Source organism: Rattus rattus, chromosome 2 (genome assembly GCF_011064425.1).
Source record: "Rattus rattus isolate New Zealand chromosome 2, Rrattus_CSIRO_v1, whole genome shotgun sequence".
Classification (NCBI taxonomy): Eukaryota; Metazoa; Chordata; class Mammalia; order Rodentia; family Muridae; genus Rattus; species Rattus rattus.
The window spans coordinates 191,439,226-191,459,777 of NC_046155.1; the positions used below are offsets into that span (position 1 = coordinate 191,439,226).

At 49.1% G+C, this 20,552-nt stretch overlaps 1 protein-coding gene across 1 annotated transcript in view; it reads right to left on the bottom strand.

Annotated features, from left to right (window-relative positions):
* Nucleotides 1-20,552, bottom strand: part of Igf2r (insulin like growth factor 2 receptor) — an 88,057-nt gene that overhangs the window by 25,162 nt on the left and 42,343 nt on the right. The window contains exons 8-22 of the mRNA XM_032894713.1: nt 18,932-19,094; nt 18,632-18,797; nt 17,721-17,824; nt 13,855-14,019; nt 11,402-11,542; nt 10,238-10,381; nt 8,782-8,919; nt 8,075-8,222; nt 7,374-7,548; nt 6,888-7,003; nt 6,366-6,534; nt 5,469-5,648; nt 3,511-3,612; nt 2,098-2,199; nt 832-1,027 (exon numbers count right to left, since the gene is read on the bottom strand). Coding sequence (XP_032750604.1) covers nt 832-1,027; nt 2,098-2,199; nt 3,511-3,612; nt 5,469-5,648; nt 6,366-6,534; nt 6,888-7,003; nt 7,374-7,548; nt 8,075-8,222; nt 8,782-8,919; nt 10,238-10,381; nt 11,402-11,542; nt 13,855-14,019; nt 17,721-17,824; nt 18,632-18,797; nt 18,932-19,094 — 2,209 coding nt within the window. The remainder of the gene's footprint in view (nt 1-831; nt 1,028-2,097; nt 2,200-3,510; nt 3,613-5,468; nt 5,649-6,365; nt 6,535-6,887; nt 7,004-7,373; nt 7,549-8,074; nt 8,223-8,781; nt 8,920-10,237; nt 10,382-11,401; nt 11,543-13,854; nt 14,020-17,720; nt 17,825-18,631; nt 18,798-18,931; nt 19,095-20,552) is intronic.

The following is a 20,552-nucleotide window of genomic DNA, read 5'->3' on the forward strand; positions in this document are numbered from 1 at the left end:
TGAAGCATGGTGTGCAACCCATCGCACAAACCACTAAGACTCCAGCGGCTCAATGGAACGAAATGGCATCAGAGGGTCACTTTGCTGCCTATTACCAGTGTGACCTGAAAAGTAGCCTCAACCTGAGGCCCATTTCCTCATCTGTAAAACAAAGTCAACAGGTGACAGAACCTAGAGCAGAATCCAAGACCCCTGGATCCCACTCGGAAGCTATCCCTCATGAACCACAGGCTCTACCCTAGGAACAAGGCCTTTCTGCCTTCCAGCACCGCGTGTGTACAGTGTAGCAGTAATTGAACACAGAAGAAGGATAAGTCAGGTGTGGTCACCCAAGCCTTTGATCCCAGGAAGGCAGAGGCCGGTAAACCTGAGTTGGATGACAGAGCCAGTCAGATAAGCCAGGGCCACACAGTAAGAGCCTGTCTCAAGGGGACAAAAGAAAAAGGGAAGACTCACAGAGCTAGCATGAGAATCACCAGACAACACAGACACATCGGCATCAGCAGTACACTTCCCCTGCGGGGGTTATCCACTGGCATGACTGCTGCCATGATTAAGGGCTCAGAATTGACCTTTCGCTTACTGACGAAATACAAACTCACAGCTTAACGTCCCCAAACCATTACACAAGAAACTGTATCACCAAGGGAAAGAAAAGGGGGGGGGGTAATAAACTTAGGGAAAAGAAAAAGAGAGTAACTTACGACAATCGCCACCCAAGTCTCTTTAGCACCGACAAAAGTGCAACCGACCCACCTCTGAAGAATTGGAGGTGCAAGATGAACAGAAGGGATGGGAAATACATGCACGTCCACGTGACCCTTGGCTCACCTCTGTCAGAAGGAGAAGAGCCTTTGTAGGTCAGAGTGAGGAACCCCTCGGCAGACAACTGGAGGCTCTTCTCCATCCCGACTGGCCTTTCTGGCTTCAGGTCCTTAATGTCTTTGATCTTAGTTTCTGCCTCACAGCCAAGGGCTGGCTTCCCTGCAACCGTTCCACAGGCAGGCATTGTACCACAGATATTGAACTGGAAGTCAAACAGAAAAAAAAAATTGTTCAGGCCCATTTAGATTCTAAGACAAACCACAGACAAGATCAGTAGAACCCAAAGTACCACTGGGCTGAGGATCTGAATCTCACTAGCAGTTTATCAACCTCAGGGCATCAGGGTCCTAAAGTCAGAAAAGCAAAAGCACAAGTCCAAATAACAACACGGACACAAATTCCTCTAAGGCTTAGTACATAGTGTTTTATTCTCTTATTTTACAGCCTTCTATCAGTAGATATAATTACTGCAAGTAATTATAAAGCTTACACTAGGGAGCAAAACAAACCACTTTCTTGTGTCTTTAATCGTGCAGAGAAGGGTATTCAGTTGGAGTCTAACTGAAAACAAAGTCAGGCCTCTAATTTCTTAAAGACGCCGACTCTATTTAAAGGCAGGTGTGTCTGCTGTGGTTGTGTAAGAAGCAGCTCTGTGGGAAAAGCCACCAAATGTGCAGGGCAGCTGAACCCAGCAGGACAGGAAGGAGCAGAAGTCTACCCTTGCTGTGATGCCAAGAGAGTGGCTTCGGGCAGTGTGGCCCAGCAGACAGGCGGGTCCCCTGAAGCATTTGAGCTCAGGTGGCCTTCCAGACAGCTACATTTCTACTTTATTACCCATTGGTCTATCACCTCCAACCTGTCACCTGCAGCCAAGGGTCATGGCAGCACACTGGCTCCTTACAGTGTGGTTAGTGCACAAGGGAGGGCCTCACTGGTCTGCTTCTGGTGGACTCTATGTAGCTCGTGTCCTAACTGTCCCTCTGCTGCTGCTGCTGCTTAGAAGCTTCTAGACACACAGCAGCTGGTAAGGAGGGAAGCTGCCCATCAGCAGCCTGAGCACTGTGGCGATGACTTATCTCATTGCCCACTCCCGAGTGCGTGAGGACTGTGGCGATGACTTATCTCATTGCCCACTCCCGAGCTGGGTTTCTTCCTCTGGTGAAGCAGCTGCCCTCTCAGCCCTAAGGATGCCTGATTCCCAAACCACAGCCCAAATGACTTGAGTGCAGATAGCCTTGTTTAAAACGATCTAGAATTTACCACATCACTTACCACAAAAGTCTTCCCAATGCCTAAGACCATGTGTCCTTGAGAATAGTTGAGTGGGCTCAGATTAAACACAAATCCGCTGTTGGGGTCCCTTATAGAGCAAGCCTACCAGAAAGAAGAAAGAAAATACAGTCAAACCAATTCTCCAAGAGTAAAACAAACATGAAGGCCCTCCCGAAACCCACATCTGCACTCGGCAAGCTACACTTGCTCATTTTAAGTCTCTCTCTATGGATACAGCAGTGTGCTCGCACACAGTCCCTTGCCTGCACTGATGTGGGATGTGTGTGCAGAGGAATGGGACTCAGCCCATGGCTGCTAAGCTACTACACAGCAGAGTAAGGCTACCACTACCTCCTAAGAGGAAAAAGGACAGGGGAGGGCAGGTGGGGCTAAAGTGACCCAGCAATGATTTTTACACTAAAAAATAAAACTGAAGAATTACCTCTCGTTATGAGGGCACCTATGGGAGCATAATCAGGTTAACTCACAGAGAGTCCCCTACCTTCCTCTAAGTCATTGTTATGAGTGCACCTATGGGAGTATAACCAGGTTAACTCACAGACTGTCCCTCCCTTCCTCTAAGTTTGCTGTCAGCCTCCAATGACCACCAAGATCAAAGATCGAAGATGACTACTGGCCCAGAGCTGAGATCATGTATCAGGCCAGCGCCTCTTCCAGACTCTAGTCTGGTAAAAAGTTAGGGAGGAAAAGGTCCTGCCATGAAGTAGGGCACACACAGTATCATAAACCAATGTGCTGGCCCAGGAGGGTGGCAAATAACTCAGAGAGCAGTGTACTGCTGGGCTGCCACACTGCACAGAATGCAGCCAGGAGAAGCAGCCCAAACAAGAGCAGCCAGCAGTGGAGAGATGCTGGAATAAAGTGTGTGGCCTTCAGCAGAGAAGCATGAGGCACTTGGCTACATACTGGAGGTAAGGAAGGGCATAGCAGACACATGGGTCTATTCTAGGGGTGAGGTCGCATGAATCACTGAGCCCTATTCTATGTGCTAACTGTAACATCCCATGAAGCACTGGTTCCACCTAGTAGGGCGGTCACAGCAGACACATGGGCTTTACTCGGTCAGTGGCATCACATGAAGCACTGGGCTCCATCCTGTGGATAAGGTCATAGACTTCAGGAATATTACTATATCAGATCCTAGGATGTTCTGGAATGGAGGAATGTGAATCCGTCAGACACCTGGCAGTGATGGAGAGCTCACTAGGATGCACGGGCATTTGGAAGGGACAGCTGAAGAGGGTTGTAGAGAGCCAGGAGTAAGATAGAAGGTCCTGGAGATCTAGGTACCAATGGCAGGGAGGAGGCAGAGGGTGATAACACGTGTCAGAAGGGAGGGTAGGAAGCAACTGGAAGCCATCATGAACATGGGCAATGTGACAACACGCATACCTGGTCTGAATCTGTGATCGTCTGGATGGGGCAGGCAGCCTCCGTGTTCCACAAGAAACTGACCACACATTCCCAGTTGAAAGTGAATATGGGATGGGAATTCTGAAAGGTCACAAGGGCAGAGAGAAATCAGCAGGACATCAGCATAGCAGTCAAGCATCAGGGCGTCAGGCTAGAATACACCAGTGTCTACAATGGGTCAGCCCCTGATGTACACCTCCTCCCTATACCACACTGTTCTCATTGCCCCTGCAGGGAGGCCATGTCATATGCATTAGCACTGAGCTCAGGCCAGCAAGCAGTGATGGGAAAGCTCAGCTGGACTCCAGGCTGCACACCAGAGTCCAGCAAGAGCAACCAGGAAGTTACTACAGCAGCTGGAATAAGTAAGGCAAAGCTGACTTGTGTGGCCTGGAGACATGGCGTGGAAGTGAAGAGCACTAGGTAGGTGCTCTTCCAGAGGACTGGGTTTCAATTTCCAGCACCCATATGGCAGCTCACAACTGTCTGTAACTGGAGTCTGTACATTACAGAGACTTGTAGGCAGAACACCAATGCACATAAAAATGAATATATCTTTTAAAAAAATGGCTGGTGTGTCAGGGAAAGGGCTGACAGCCAACAGGAAGACGCACAAGGAGAGCTTCTATGTGGGGCACAGAACCTGGTTTTGTGACTCAGGTTCTAATTACATAGATTTGTATTACTGGCTTATAATACATGGGGTTTCAACAAAAAGTCTCCTCCACAAAAGCCGCACTCCATTCCATGAGTGCTGTCTCCATCACAGACAGCAATGGCTCACGGTTAGCTGACTGGACAGCACACCAAGACTACATGGAGGACTTTACTGGCATTATCCAGCTGGTCTCAGCCCACAGCTCAGAGTTCTTCCTGTACGCCCCATCCGCTCTCCTCATCACCCCGAGGACCCTGGCTCCCCAGGCTAAGAAAGACCCAGGTTCTAGCCTGTGGTGCACTCTGCCAGCCTGACCTCCTCTCCTCTCCCTCAGGAGTCTGACCAGGGTCCACACTGTATTCTAGGCCCATAGGCATAACCAGTTCAGCCACTGTGGGGAAATACTTGGAAAACTAAGAAGTGTCTGAAAGAATTTTCTGGAACTAAATACATTATCTAAATGACAGCAAAACAGGGAAAGAAAAGAATGGTCTATGACAGGGCTCCACATACCTAGGCCACAGCTGCCAGGCACAGCTGAAATGAGACCAACGACTGTCTACCTAAGGGGCCAGCACTCTTTCCCGACAAAACACACGAGCAAACACCCAGCATCCCAGAGCAGGTAGGTAAGGGAGCATGTCTGCATGGATGGACACTGTCCTCAGTCACTGCATAACCTCAGCGAACAGAGCAAAGGACAAATCTCATGTCTGCAGGGCACCTGGACACCAGGCCTCACATCCACTGGCCTGGGCCCCAGGAGAGTCCAGAAGTCTACAAAGAACAGTGGTGCAAACCTTTTATCCCACTCTGAGTTTGAGGTTTACATAGTGAGTTTCAGACAAGTCTGAGATCCTGTCCCCCAAAAATCACAAAAACAAAAGAGGTGGGGGGGATGGAAGGGAAAATGGTGGCAGCAACTAGGCTGGGGAGATAAAAAATTCTAGATATAAGGCAGATGCCATAGCCCTCACCTTTAAGCCCAGCACTCAAGAGGCAGAGCTATACGAGTTCAAGGCCAGCCTGGTCTACGTAGCAAGTTCCATGCTAGCCAGGGCCACACAGTGAGACTCAAAAGATGACCCCAGAAAAGTTCTCACCATGGATTATGGTGACAAGTGCACAACACTCCTGATAAATGCAATGTTCTTCATAACTTGGCAATGCCTAAAATGACCAATTTCAGGCGCTGGATGCCGTGCTGCAATTTAAAACAAGGTATGGAGCTGTACACACTGGCCTCCGTGCTCGTCCTCCATTCTTGTGCAGCACTTACCATAGTTCCTCGACCACACACAAGATGGATCCTGGTGCTGTAGGTGGTTAGCCGGCCATCACTGGTGGTGCACGCAGAGCCGTTCACATACTCTAAGAGGAGGCTGCCGCTCTCCTCCACCACAGGGCCTGTCTTTGCAACTCCCAAGTTACTGATGGCCACAGTCTCTGCCAAGGAGCCCTGCAACAGAGTGTGGATTTGGCTTCCTTCCTCAGAAGTCAGCTTGCTGCTCATAGCAGTTTCTGCCAGTGAAGCGACCCTAAGAACTGTGTGAGCAGGCGCGAGAAATGCAGAGGCCCTGAGTGGGGGAACCCTGAGTGGGAGATGGCTGTACCCTGAGGCTGCTGTTGTGGTAGAGGACACACTCGCATGCACATGGCCTCCAATGCCTGAGACACAGAGCACACCACTAGCATGGACAACAGCAAATGCTCACACTCTTTTTTGCAGAAGTCAACTTCTGGGTCTCTGTGCAACTTTCAAAGCCCACCACACATAAGGAGCACAGGAAAGGTATGAATGTTCTGCCAGGAGATGACAAAGCATTCAGCACCGTGAGTAGCATTACCACATGCACCTGAGCATGTCACTCTGAGCAACGCTCTCACATCCAGCTCTGGGGCACTGGAGGCCAAGCTACGGATGTCTGCAGAATCACTCAGGCACCTGAATTCAGGCCAGCATAACCACTAAGAGCTTTTGCTGCAAAGTACTGGATCAACAGTGGCCAGCAGCCAGTGGCCGTTTTAAGTCTGAACAGTTTCAATGTCATGTGTGCTTGTGCAAGAGGCACATCCTCAGAGGCCTCACCTGGGCGACAGGAATGCTCTGATCAAGAGTTCCTTCACATACCAGGCCTCAGAGTGGAAGGAGAAAACATGGGAAAGACAGACATACCTCATTGTTTTCGTATTTCATCTGGCAAGCAGATGCATATCGATCACAGCCTGGCACAGGATTCAGAGGCCGGCACACGTTGAGGTAGTATTTCCTCCGTGTGAAATGTTCGCGGGAGTTTTCCATGGCATACCAGTTTCCTCCACGGCCACCTTCAAACTTCACTAGACTAGATTTAACACAAAAGTGTGACTTACAAGGTGAGCCAGCTACGGCCAGCAGTTACTGCTCAGTCATTAGAGAAATGAAGTCACACTCGAATCGAGCCACATGCTGACCGACTCTCAGGACACGCCCTAACATTTGGGCTCCGAAGCTCCACATGCAGAGGACCCTGCCATCTCCCCCAGCACATTCACCTTACATGAGTCATTGTTGTAAACACTGAAGCTACACTGAGTGTTTGCTATGCCACAGATGTGACAAGACCAGACCACATCCACCTCCTTCTGTCTCTGTGTCCCTGCTCCCGCACCCTGGGCCACCACATTCCTACTGCTGTCAGCTAAGCCAAGTGCTCACCTGGAGAGGTCATACTGCTCCATCATGGAGGGGTCTGTCACCATGCACTCCAGGGGCTCTTCCGGGCAGGCGTAACTGGTGTACCACCGGAAGTTGTAGGTAGAGTTGTCCTCTTCCTGATCCCAAGACAAGAAAGACAGGAAAAGATAGCACAGCGCCTCCATCTGTAACACCCCAAAGACCCACAGCAAAACTGACCCCAACTTAACATCACTACTGTGCCGGAACCTATCCTGGGGCAGGGAAATATCTTCTGCATGTTTTCTAACACGATGAACAGGACTGTGGAGCAGCATTAAGATAAATGCATCTCTGAATAAGCACTAAACCAGTAACTAAAACTGCCTAGGCACCCTGAAAACTGTAAAAGGAATGATTACATGATGGTCTGGAAAGAGAAGCAGACTAATAATAGCTCTGTTCCTACAGAAAGGGTGGACAACTGGCCCAGGTATGGCCAGGAAAATTACCCAAGATGATTCCCACCTGATATTCTGGGAAGCCCACTCCAGCATCACGGTCACAGAGGAAGGTAATCAGTGTGGATCTCGGTGTGTGCTTTTCATTGTTATACGGCGTGCCGTTCCTGTAGCTCAGCTGGATCATCCCATCGTAGTACGTAAGCTTAGTATTACTCAGCCCCAAGTTCCAAGACTTACCACTAAAATGGACACAGAAATGTCAGTCTGGAGGTGCCGTGGGGCAGAAGATCTCTAAGGCTACACAATTAGGGGCAAAAGCATGGTCAGACCAAGACACCGCAGTCCCTGGGAACCTTATACGCAGCTCTTTTGGCTGTAGAAGGAGAAAAGCACACACACACACACACACACACACACACACACACACACACACACCTTTCTCTCAGCACTACTGACCTGTAGTCAACTCAATTCATTAGAACTAACCCTATACAATAAGAAGAAATACATAAATATGTAAGAACTGTAAAGTTCAAAGTTCACAAGTGAGCATCAATAAGCCCAGACCTCTCTCAGCCACTAGGATAAGGCTTGGCCCCTTCTCTGGGAAGTTCAGGTCCTGGCATCCTGCAATTCTTCTGGCCAGGTCCTCTCAGTATTTAAATGCTTGCCAAGCAATAGTGTTCAAGGGAAACCTAACTACCCCTGTGCAAACATTCACTAGCCCACAATGCCAAAGACAAACCAGAATCAGAGTTCACTTGCCTTTTTGCTACCTGGCAGGCTCCTGAGTTTGACTGACACAGGTTCATGGATACGGGGCCACAAACATTTATGTAGAAGTCATACTTGTCTGTCTCAACTTTATATGCACCATTCTTCTTTGTGAGGAGTGACAAATCAAAAGAAAACCCTGAGTAACATAAAAACAGCACAGGTATGTCAGGCTAGTCATGGCACAGGGACAGGTAACCGTGCAAGCTTCTTAGAAAGAAATTACTCCCAGGGCAAAATGATGTTGAAGACGAAAGGTCACTTTACCTTTAAGCTACCATTCCTGAGTGACTCTCTCCTGTCTGGGCACAGGTCCTCACCATTGCCCTCTTCCACTGTGTGAGCCCTACAACCTTGTTCAAACAAGGTCTCACAAACATGGCATAGCCAAGCAAGATAACCAAACTATGACAGCCTTCTTGCAACTACCCTATCAAGGGAATCTGGCCTAGGACTCATCCAAAAGTCTTTCGAATGTGTGTGTGGATCCTCTTGTGCTCCAATAAATCCAACACAGCCACAAATTCAAGATGGGCATTGCCATAGCTCAAACACACAACAAAAGATGCTTGGGATTTTGTCCAGTGGCATGAACAAAGTTCTAAAGCAGGTGACTCCTAAGTCATGCTAAGTCTTTAGCAAGGCCACCAGTGGGCCTAAGGTACAGCAGACAACAGAGGCATTGCTTGGGCACAGACCTGCCTGAGCATCAAGGACAGTGCAGTTTTCTCCCTCCGTCTGCGACAGGACACAGGCAGCAGCCGTGTGCCACTCAAACTCATAGGAGCAGCCATCGGGCCCCGCAGCTCTCAGCACTGGAGCGCTTTCCAGATCACCTGTAACAGCAGGGAAAGAGGAGGAGGAAAAACCATCAAACGCTATCTGCTGACTCTAAAAACATTTTCCCTGTTAAAAGTCGTAGGAAAGGGGTTGGGGATTTAGCTCAGTGGTAGAGCGCTTGCCTAGCAAGCGCAAGGCCCTGGGTTCGGTCCCCAGCTCTGAAAAAAAGAAAAGGAAAAAAAAAAAAAAAAAAAGTCGTAGGAAAGAGGAGGCTAAAAAAATGGTCATTCGGAGCTGGAGATGTGGCTCATATAGCAGAGTGCTTGACTGGCTAGCATGGCCCTATGTCCCAGCCCCAGCACTGTATAAAACGGGCATGCAGCGCCTGCCTATCTACAATGCCAGTTCTTCAGAAGGTAGAAGTGGGGACACAGAAATTCAAGTCCATCCAATTGCTTAGAAAATTCAAGGCCAGTCTCAGCTATGTGAAATCTTGTCCTAAGAAAGGGAGCTTCAGGGAAAGGAGTATCCTACAAATACTATGTGATTTTATGGATAGAAGTTGCCTAGAATGGGCAAGTCCACAAACAGGCAAAACAGTTGGGTGCCAGATGCTGGGGACAGAACTCTGGAGGACTATTATTTCCAAGACGACAGGTTTAAGTATGGAGAGATGAGCAGCGATCACAGCCGCAAACACCCAACAGCACTCAACTACCTTTCTGAAAACAGCTAGGATGATTTATAAGTTTGGTGCTATATATAGTCTACCACAATAAAACAAACAAAACATTCCTCGCTTGTGTCCTCCCACAGCTGCGAATTTATACAAAGGAAACTTTATGGGGCGGGTGTAGAGAGGATATGGAGCATCTAAATTCCCAGCAGTAAAATGCTTTAAAATAATAAGCCTGGGCACATCAACAAGGAAATCCCTAGACATCATAAATAGAGCTGTGGAGCATGGAACACACTGGATACAGCATCCTGAGAACACTGAAATGCATGCACAAATGCAGTCTTAGCAAAAAGAGCTGAAACTTATCAGGAAAGGGATAACTACGGTTGAGATGCTGCAATCAAGAAAATATTTCTAAGCCATTTATGATCCCCTTGTGGAGGAAACTCAGCACTCCACACCCTGGATCCTCTGACAGTCCTTACGAACAGGATGTCATGCAGAGACTCACGACTCCTTTGGAGTATGTCAACACAGTCTCTGTGGACAGCATATGGTTTCTCCATTTCTAGGCTGATAGCCCAGACTTGATTCCCATTACCAGAGACCAGAACTAGGAGTGCTCAGCACCGCCCTCCCACCCCAGCCCTGCTGCAGACATGATGGAGAATTGTATGACTCTTCTGTGACATTACCTGGTTTGCACACAAATGTGATGTTAGTTGTTATTTTCTTATCATTACCACAGTCATCGCCATCAGAGTAAGAGAGCTGAATGTGTCCTTTCTCTTTTGTAGGAGAAGAGACAAATTTTCCTAGGTTTTTACTTCCACTCTTATCTGGGGGGAAAAAAGAAGGGAGAGTGGGAAATCCTCATCATGTAAACCTTAGAAAGTAAACCAAGACTCGGCCGAATGCCAGCAGGTCTCCAGGATCTTAGCCCACCTAACCTGACTTTGATGGACAAAATAATCAGTCACATTGGAGTCACCTCCTGCCTTAGCAGGGACATGTTGGAAACAACACATAGGATTCCCCTAAAGGCATCTTAAGGATGGGTTGTGCGGGCACCATCACTATCTGTAAAAGACACTATTCCACATCCAGGGCTTCGGCTGCCCTTAGACATACGTCAGCAGCTAGGGAGCACAGCCCAAGACACAGGCTTTACTCATGACCAAGCAGGAACTCACACCTGCGTGGGTGGAGTGAATCCCTGGCTCAGCGACTTTTTGAAGATGTCTACGTCTGAGCCCTCAGTAAGACAAAGACTTTGGTTACTCTGAGACACATCTCTAGCTCTGAATGCCAAGGTAATTCCCAAGGCCAACCAAGCCTCACTAATTTCTCGTCCATGTTTCTAACAGATTCTCCTTACCCTCCTCCTGGCATCTTCAAAGTACACCTTACCAGACACACACTGAAGCGCAGTGTCTCTTAAGACAAACACCTCTGTGACATACAAGACAAACAATGACAGCAAGAACAACACCCAGACCTGCTGCTCAGCTCAAGGCTCCCCTAAGTGTCTGCCCAGAGACTGTTGAAAATTCAAAATTAGCTTTACAAGTACTAACAGCATTATTCTGCAAAGGGGTCTGAAGAATTCTTCAAATGTCTACAAAATGAAGACAGATCATCGAGGATTTTCCAACATGGTTCTCTCTGCCTAGTTACACCTCTGCCAACCTCAGGACTTCAGAGTACACGGGCTTTGACACTGAAACTTTAAAATGCTTATTGTCCTTAGTATTTACCCAAAGGCAGGACGCTTAAGCAAACCACATTTTAAGTCTCCCCCAAGGAAGCAGCTAGAGCCCACACCCCCTTCGAGAGAAGCTCCCTCTGATGTAACTCACCCACAGCACACACGGCAGCACCTTCAGGACAGTTCTTGGCCTTTCCCGCCTGCAGCACCCGGTGACAGACATTGATGAAGAAATTCTTCTTTTCTGATTCAGCCTGGCTACCATCCACTGCTTCCCAATTCTGTTCTGATTCTGCAGTCAAACCCAAAGTCCTTTAGTTGAAGACAGTGACTTTTTCCTGTGGTCCCACTTAAAATAGTGACTACGCCAAGGTCACACTATCTCTAGCACTCCAGAGTTATGGAGTCTCCATTCCCACCAAATGTGTCAGGAACAGACCATTCCCCAAAATGCCCTCTGAAGAAACCACAAACTTCTCCCAAACACTACAGTACAAAACCAAAGACTAAACCCCATGAGAAGGTCAGCTGCTGTCCTGAGCCTAGTGAAAGGGCACGGGTCACATGCTGAGCTTCAGGTCCCACAAGAGCCTCTGCAGCTAAGAAAGTGTCTACCTCGTCTACACAGATTGACTGGGAGCAGGGTGGAAAGTCTGGCTCACAGATCCAAGGATGGGTGGTGTGGGTGGTATGGGTGGGGCGTGTGTGTGTGTGTGTGTGTGTGTGTGTGTGTGTGTGTGTGTGTGTGTGGGGGGTGGGGTAGGGGAGATCACATCTGGGTGTTAAGGGTATCAGGCAAAGAAAAGAATAGTCATGAGAATGCGCCTACATCCCATAAACTGGCCCTGAAGGAGACACAAAGGCATCCATGCATTGTTACCTGAAATGACCCCTTGGAAAGTTGGAAACCACAAGTAACATCACAGAGCTTGCCAGTGACTACACACAATGTCTTTGGAAAGCTAGGCTCCCAAGTCCACACGTGGCCTACAGATACACTCAGAGAGACATCATGTATGTGTGCCCAAGCTTCCCACAAAGAGCTGGGCATTGGCTGCATGGGGTATGGGCTACCATCTCCAGGGTGGGACTTTCTGAACTCCCAGCTCACAACATCCTCTGGGATATCTGGATGCTACAGAAACACTCCAGGTTCCTCAAAAGCCAGACCACGGCAGAGTCTACTCAGTGCATTAAATGCACCTCTGTACCACCCCTCAAGATCCCAGTCTGTGCCTTGTACCACACTGATACTTAAAACACTAAAAACAAAAGTGTCTCCCTCTCTGTTTCCTAATGGCAACTGCAATATGATCAGCCATTCACGCTCCTTATTGTCAGGAATTCCTTGCTGTGATGGACTGTATCCCTCCTGAAACTGTAAGCAACACGCCCCCTTTCCTTTAGAAACAAAATCAAACCCCGAAAATGTCGTGTTGTTGTATGTAACTGAGAAGTACACACACACGCACACATACACACACACACACACACACACACACACACACACACACACACACACACACACTCACTCACACAGAAGGGAGCAGTGCTGACTGGAGTCCTCCCCCACACAGTCCTCCTGGAGAGCTTTCTGAAGACCGAATTGGCTAGAGCTACACGAGTCTTAGCAGGGTTCTATTCCAGAGATTAGAACTTCTTCCACAGTGCAGAAACCCAACCTCTCATTAGCACACCTACACAAGATTCGACCCCCACTTCCTGAAGCTACTTAACTCCTACAGAAATTCCCTATGCTCCTGCAGCTTCCAGGATGCTTACCTAGTAAACTGTGAAGATGACTCTAAAGCTACTGGCTAACACAGGTAATTTACTGTGGACCCCCATCTTGTCCTAAACCGGACAGACATACAGGAGATATTCCTTTTGAGGCCTTTTCAGAATGGCCTCAAAAGACCGTGGGACAGAGAGAGCCAGCTCTGAAGCAGTCATTCTGTCTTAGGGAACGCAAGGCTCCTATAAACGGACTCTCATTCATCTCTTCTATTTTTGTCAAGATGGCACCCACTTTAGCAGTGTGACATGTGGGCTCTCAGCAGGAGTCAGTCGCCCAGCACCTTCAGCATAACACACGCTCTACCAGTTTCTGCAGTGAAGCCCTCAAACTGATACACACTGTGATTCACCAAGCCATCCATGCTGGACAACTCTCCCACGGCTACAGATCAGAGGTATGCTGATCCCCTTTCAGTGGCAAGAAAGAGGGAAAGTGGCAGCCATATGAAAGGATAGAAGTTCAGGATGTAGACATAGCAGAGACCCAGCTCCACCAATCTCCTCAGTCATGACGGAAAGATTGCTGGAGAAACTGTCTCTAAGCACAGTGCACAAGACCGGTCATAGCAGGCCCTGTAAGCTATAACTGAGCCAGGAAGGTGAGCCAAGACAGCTCAACTAGAAAAAGTGAGGCTCAGATGCAAGTAGGTCACCTCCTGATTCAGTGTCCCTTATATGTTATACTATGGCTAGAAAGGAACGCGGCCATGACTCAGCTGGCAATTAAAAATGCTTCCCCAAACCACCGGGATCAACTGTGTCTCCTGTGAACACGGGGACTACTATTCCCAGAAAGGTAAGCGATACCTGAGTGGCGAGCCAGCACAGACAGGTCGTAACGTTTCTTGCCGTCGATGGCCCCGCAGAGGAGATCTTCCTTCTCTTTTACACAGGCATATTTAGTGTCCCACGTGAAGAAGTATGTGCAGTCCACCTCACCTGTAAACACAGGCTCTCCTCTCCCATCTTGACCTACACACACAAAGCCACAGGAAAGCACACAACTTGGTGACATGACCCAAACCCAGGAATTTCTGAAGAGCCAAGAAAGCAGCAGCAATCAGCGTCAATCAACGCCAGTTGTCCAGGGGCTATCTTAGTGTCGTGTGCTCTAAGTGTCTCAGGGGGAGGTGGAGAGAATAAGGGCCACGGAGCACAGCGGATGTTTTGCTGCTCCAGGCTGCAGTCACACGGCAAAGGACTCAGCAGGAATACAGAGAGAAGAGTACAGAAACCAGAACCCCAGTTCCAAGAATATAAGCTAATGAGTGCGCAAGGCCTGAGGTCTCCCCAACACCTACACCAGGGAGGCCAATGGAGGCAGAAGCACAGAGCAGTTCCTTGTTCAGCTAGAGGAGGCAGGACCTCACACTCCTCCACAGGGTAAAGGCACACTCCCAACGCTGGCTGCACCCACACTTGCAACCTTTCAGTGTATGTGTCTGTAGGGCCATACTAGAGTCAACACCACCTCCTCCTCCACCCACAGAGGCCCCATGCATTTGCCCAGAACAGCAAAGCTCGGTCCTCACATCTCCCTGGCTTAGGATTGGGCAGAGAACTGCCCTCCCTCTGGAAACCCTATCCCTCGGCCTTTCCCAGAGATGGCCACTGGCACAAAGCTGCCCTTTTTTCCACTGTTGGTGGTTTCATAATCCCAGCCGGCTATACCTCCCATGTGTCAGCCTGCATCCTTGAGGTGTGTCTGAGCAGTTTCATGTTCTAAGGAAAGGGGAAATTAGGTTTTATAGCCAAAAGCAAATGAGTTCTCAAGTGTAATTTCTATAAAGTCTTGAACTAAATCACTAGGATTGGAAGACCAAAAGCAAACCTATCCCGAGTGGAACGTGAGCCAGACAGTAACACAGTTAAAGCAAAACAAATGTGGAAATGACTGTCTTAGAGCCATGGTGCTCAGCCTTCCTGATGCTGTACCCCTGAATAGCGGTCCCATGTTCTGACCCGCAACCGTAAAATTACTCCACTGCTATTTCATAAGTGTAATTTTGCCACTGTTATGAATGTAATATAAGTATCTGATATGCAGGATATGTGATGTGTGACCCCTGTGAATGGGTCACACACAGGTTGAGAACCGCTGTTAAAAGAGGCAGCTATACAAGGTTTGTTTGTAATGTTCCCTCCTACTTGCATATCTGAAAACTCTTGGAATAGAAAGGAAAGATGAAAAACCAAAGGCTTTTGGCATTCAATTCCAAGCTTAACTCACTGGACTTTAGTTCCACATTGTTGTGGTCTATCAATCTTCTATCCTCTTATCTGTCCTCTTCTGGCTTTATCAGTCCACCTTCCCAGCATCCCGAAAACGAGACCAGCCTGCGCTCTGAGGCCTCAGCTCAAGCACTAGTAAAAGCCCTGAAGAGTGGGCTTGGGAAGCAAGGCTGCGGCAGAGTCTTGGGAGTCACAGCACCTGACAGTGTAACTCAAGCAGCAAGAGAGACGAGCCCAGAGAAGCTGGCACCCAGCCTGGTGTCTGCTGGCTGAGGACACAGAAGCAACAGCAGGCTTTGTGGCCTAGGGACCTGGGACAGAACAGGATCCAGAATTCCAAGCAAGTTGCCTAAGGCCCATTCCAAAGAAATGAGTAGAAGGAAAATGGATCTGGGTGTGGAGAGGCACCCAACAACCAGTCTATTTTCTCATCAGCCTGAGGCACATCACAGCCATACAAAGATGGCGTCACCCTATATAAGACGGGAATGAGCTTTCCTGCAGTACATGAGCTTCACCAGCTTATAGGTGACCTTGCAGCTGAAGACACCTCTCCTCTGGATCGCTGTCCCTTGGCTATCCCAGAACCAGCTATATCCCCTCTGTCCCACAACCCCAATGACCTGGATGACCTAGAGCCTCCAGATAACAAAACTCTGCAGTCAGTCTTCAGCTTTAGCACTTTACCCTGCACTTAGCCATAAAAACCCTTATCTCTACTTCTAGTCTGTGAACTCCCAGGGAGCCATCTGTCACCGTCAGGCCCCTGTGGAGAATGCCTGAGCAAACAGGCATGAAAGCAGGCAAGCTCTGAAAGTGATAAGAAAGACCCAATGAAAGACTGCAGTGGAAAAGGAAGGCCCCAGTAAGCCACAGCCCTCAGGGCTTTCTGAGTCTTGTGGTTCACAACTCCCTAGCCCAGCTCCTGACCTAACTATCCTCTGCTTAAAAACTAGCCAGTGTATGAGAACATAACTCTAGGCACAGTGGTTGCTTCCAGATCCTACTATGAATCACACAGGAACTGGACCATGATCAAACCGTCCAAGGCTGACCATAGAAACATACAAAACAAACACACTCAAGGGCAACAGCCATGAGAGCTTGGGCCAGTTGCATACAGATGAGAATGGAAACCAGGCCTAGCCACAGAACGAGAGCCTAATGTAGAAGCAAGTCAGCCAGCGGTGCCTGAGGCGGGGCCAGAGGAGCTTAGACAGGACAGACCTCTAATGCTAGAACTTTATCATCTCCCTACAGGTGCCAGGGATGCCTAAGATCAGACATGAAGAGAGACAAGCCAGTGACTCAGGGGTGCCTCTAGTCACCCAAAGGGAGTTGGGACTTCAGCTTGGACCCTCCCAGGGACATCCCAAGATTCCCAAATTCAAACTCTACCAGTCTATCACCTTCAAAGGATTGTTTAAGGAAAAAGTGGACAGACTTGAAGGTGCTGAACGAAGCTGGAGCCGCCTCTGCTGGGCCTCCCTCCTCTGCTGAGTGTGCCTGCAGCAGAGTCCAAGACACAGACTCTCCCAGCAAACCCAGCTCTGGGCAGATTCCCAAAACAAACATGGAGAGCAGAGAAAGATGGAAACAGGATGTATGTATGCATCCTGGAGGGGGAGGGAAGGGAGGGAATTACTGCAGCAGAAAGCCCTGGGGACTGAAAGTGGCCAGGCCCAAAGGCAGTTAACTCACTCCCTACTCAGCACCCTACTTCCAAGAAAAGACACCTGGGTGCACACACAAGCCACTAGCACAAAGCAGGGGTGGGCAGTGCACACTCTCACGCACAAAGCAGGGGTGGGCAGTGCACACTCTCACGCACAAAGCAGGGGTGGGCAGTGCACACTCTCACACACAAAGCAGGGGTGGGCAGTGCACACTCTCACACACAAAGCAGGGGTGGGCAGTGCACACTCTCACGCACAAAGCAGGGGTGGGCAGTGCACACTCTCACACAGTGCACACTCTAAAAAGCAGGGGTGGGCAGTGCACTCTCACCTAAAAGCAGGGTGTCAGTGCACAAAGCAGGGGTGGGCAGTGCACTCTCACGCCAGGGGTGGGCAGTGCACACTCCACGCACAAAGCAGGGGTGGGCAGTGCACACTCTCACGCAGTGCACACGCCTAAAGCAGGGGTGGGCAGTGCAGCAGGGGGCAGTGCACTCTCACGCACAAAGGCAGTGCACACTGTCACGCAAAAGCAGGGGTGGGCAGTGCACACTCTCACACACAAAGCAGGGGTGGGCAGTGCACACTCTCACGCACAAAGCAGGGGTGGGCAGTGCACACTCTCACGCACAAAGCAGGGGTGGGCAGTGCACACTCTCACACACAAAGCAGGGGTGGGCAGTGCACACTCTCACGCACAAAGCAGGGGTGGGCAGTGCACACTCTCACACACAAAGCAGGGGTGGGCAGTGCACACTCACTCACCTGCGGTTTTGTTGCACTCAAAGTTTATGACACTCATCCGCTGGAAGCCGGAACTACACTCATCACCTCCAGAATAGATTAGGGTGAGATCTCCATCTGAGTACCTAGGTTGTGAATATACAGTGTTTTATAGAACCAAGAAAGAAACTTGAAGTTTAAAAAAGTGCTTTGTTAAGCCTTTTGCATACCACCCACAAATCACTCCTGACATGAAGCAGCAGGCTCTGCCGCCAGCTGGGCAAGCGCCCTGCGGAAATGAGTTCCAAATGTTCAGGCTGTTGGCCCCTTGCTGTAAAGCAGTAACGGCAGGGAGGGAGGGCAGCCGCTTTGCTGGCAAGCAGAGAGCTGCTCTTGCTGTCGCTCTGGGACTTTATACAACATAAATAATGCCCACATGTCAGACAGCCTGGCTAGCAACATCCAAAACCACCATCTATAAGATTTGGTGTAAGACTCAATTTCAGAAAACTGCACCTTCCTGCCTTTGTGAAGCCAACTACCAGCTTAAGGTTCTAGGAATTACCGCAGGGTTTTAAGCTACTTGAACTTAGGTATAACACCAATGGTATTTCAGATTCCCAAACTGCCAGAAGAGACAAAACGGGTTGGGGGTTGGGGGTGGGGGGCTGAGGAAGGGAACACAAAAACAATAGCCACATGAACTGTAAACTACCTAAATTCCCTATAACGTTCTTAGTAACAATACATTTACAAACCAATAGTCCTAACAGATGTGCACTTATCAGAGTCAGGAAACCGTCCAACTCCTCAGGGACAAATGGCAACTTGCCAAAGTGCACAGGAAGCAGTGCTAGGCTCTGACTTTCTTGTGCTCAGGGCAAATGGGAAAAGGAAGAGGAGGGCAGAGCCATGGCTCACAAGTACGCACAATGCACTTGACTATCACCCACCGGAGTGTCTGGTTCTGGTGTCTTCCTGCTATTTTGACTTGAGTGGAATCCACCTTTTTCTCTTGACAAACAGCAGCCTCTTTGTTACAGAGTGAGACCTTTGTGTCCCCACAGACATTCATAAAAAACCTATATTCTCCTCCATCAGCTACATAGGGGGACCCTAGAGAAAACACAAACCAGCAGAGTGTTTGTTCACCCATCAGAAAGTGTAGTGTTCTTTTAGGTAAACCCGAGCCCATCTCTCCCAGCTAGGCTCCTCCTATAAACACCGGAGGGAACAGGGGCCCACACACCTACCTTCATGCTGGGCCAAGGGACTAAGGTCAATAGCAATATCATGCTGCTCACTGCTGAGGGAGCAGGTTTCACTCTCCAAGTAATCTCTGTGGCAGGCATACTCGGTGATCCACTCAACTTCATAGCGACAGTTGGACTTGGCAGTGAGTTTAGGAATGGTGCCCTATGGGGAGCAATGTTAAAGGATGCAATCCGAGTTTTATGCACAATTCGTACATACTTCCCATATTCCAGGAAAGCCCAAGGACAGACTGTTAGAACTCTGTATGTGCCTGCATGGGTATGCACATGTGTGCTATTTGAGAGCAGGGAGTGGGAGAAGCATGTATGTATGCAGGTGCGCACTCCCATGTGTTTGGGAAGCATGTATGTGTGCGGGTGCACATACCCACGTGTATGAGGAACATGTATGTGTGTGAGTGCACTCACCCATGTGTATGGGGAGCATGTATGTGTGAGTACACTCACCCATGTGTATGAGGAGCATGTATGTGTGAGTACACTCACCCATGTGTATGAGGAACATGTATGTGTGTGAGTCCACTCACCCATGTGTATGAGGAGCATGTATGTGTGTGAGTACACTCACCCATGTGTATAAGCCACATGTCAACCTGAGATGTGTTCCTCTAGTATTTCCCACCTTATTTGTTTGTGTGTGAAAGAGAGAGAGGGAGGAGGGAGGGAGGGGGGAGGGAGGGGGAGGGAGAGAGGAGAGAGAGAGAGAGAGAGAGAGAGAGAGAGAGAGATATCCGCCTGTTTCCTAACATACCCTACTCCCAGCACTGAGGTTGCAGACATAGGTTTCTGGGGTTCAAACTAAGATCCTCATGCACAGAAAGCAGTTTGCTGGCTGGGCCATCTCACCATAATCTAAAACTTTTTAAAACTTTTTTCCTCCACTGGACTTGTAACTGTACTTAGTTGTAACCCTTTCTGATCACCCTGAGTAACACCAGCTTCACTTAACAGGTCCACTCTGAACTGTGTCACTGGAGAATCATTACAACCCTGGCAGGCATTGTGGGTGGCTCCCAACCTTGTGGCTGAGGAACACTGCCATGCGAGAGCACCGCCATCTATTGCCTTCCTGATCCCAGCATGATCATGCACACCTATTATGCCAGCACTTGAACACTTAGCTCTGTAGGTTTGAGGTAGGCCTGAGCTGACCTATGCAGCAAGACCCTCTCAAAAGAACGAAATGTGGGCTGAGGAGATAGCTCAGTCAGTACTGTGTCTGCTGAACGAGCATGGGAACCTGAGTTGAATGTCTGTGCCCTTTAACAAGCCAGGTGTGATTGTGTGAGAGTATACACCCTGGACACACAGTGCTGAGGAGGAAGCGTCCCTGAGGCTCAATGGCTGGCTAACCTGGAAGAATCCGGTAAGCCTCAGGTCTCAGTGAGAGACCCATTCTTGAAATAGCAGGGTAGACAGCTACTGAAGAACAACACACAGTAGCCCCCACACACAACATACGCACATGCACTGTGCACACAGTACCCCCCACACACACAACATATGCACATGCACTGTGCATACAGTACCCCACACACACACAACATATGCACATGCACTGTGCATACAGTACCCCACACACACAACATATGCACACGCA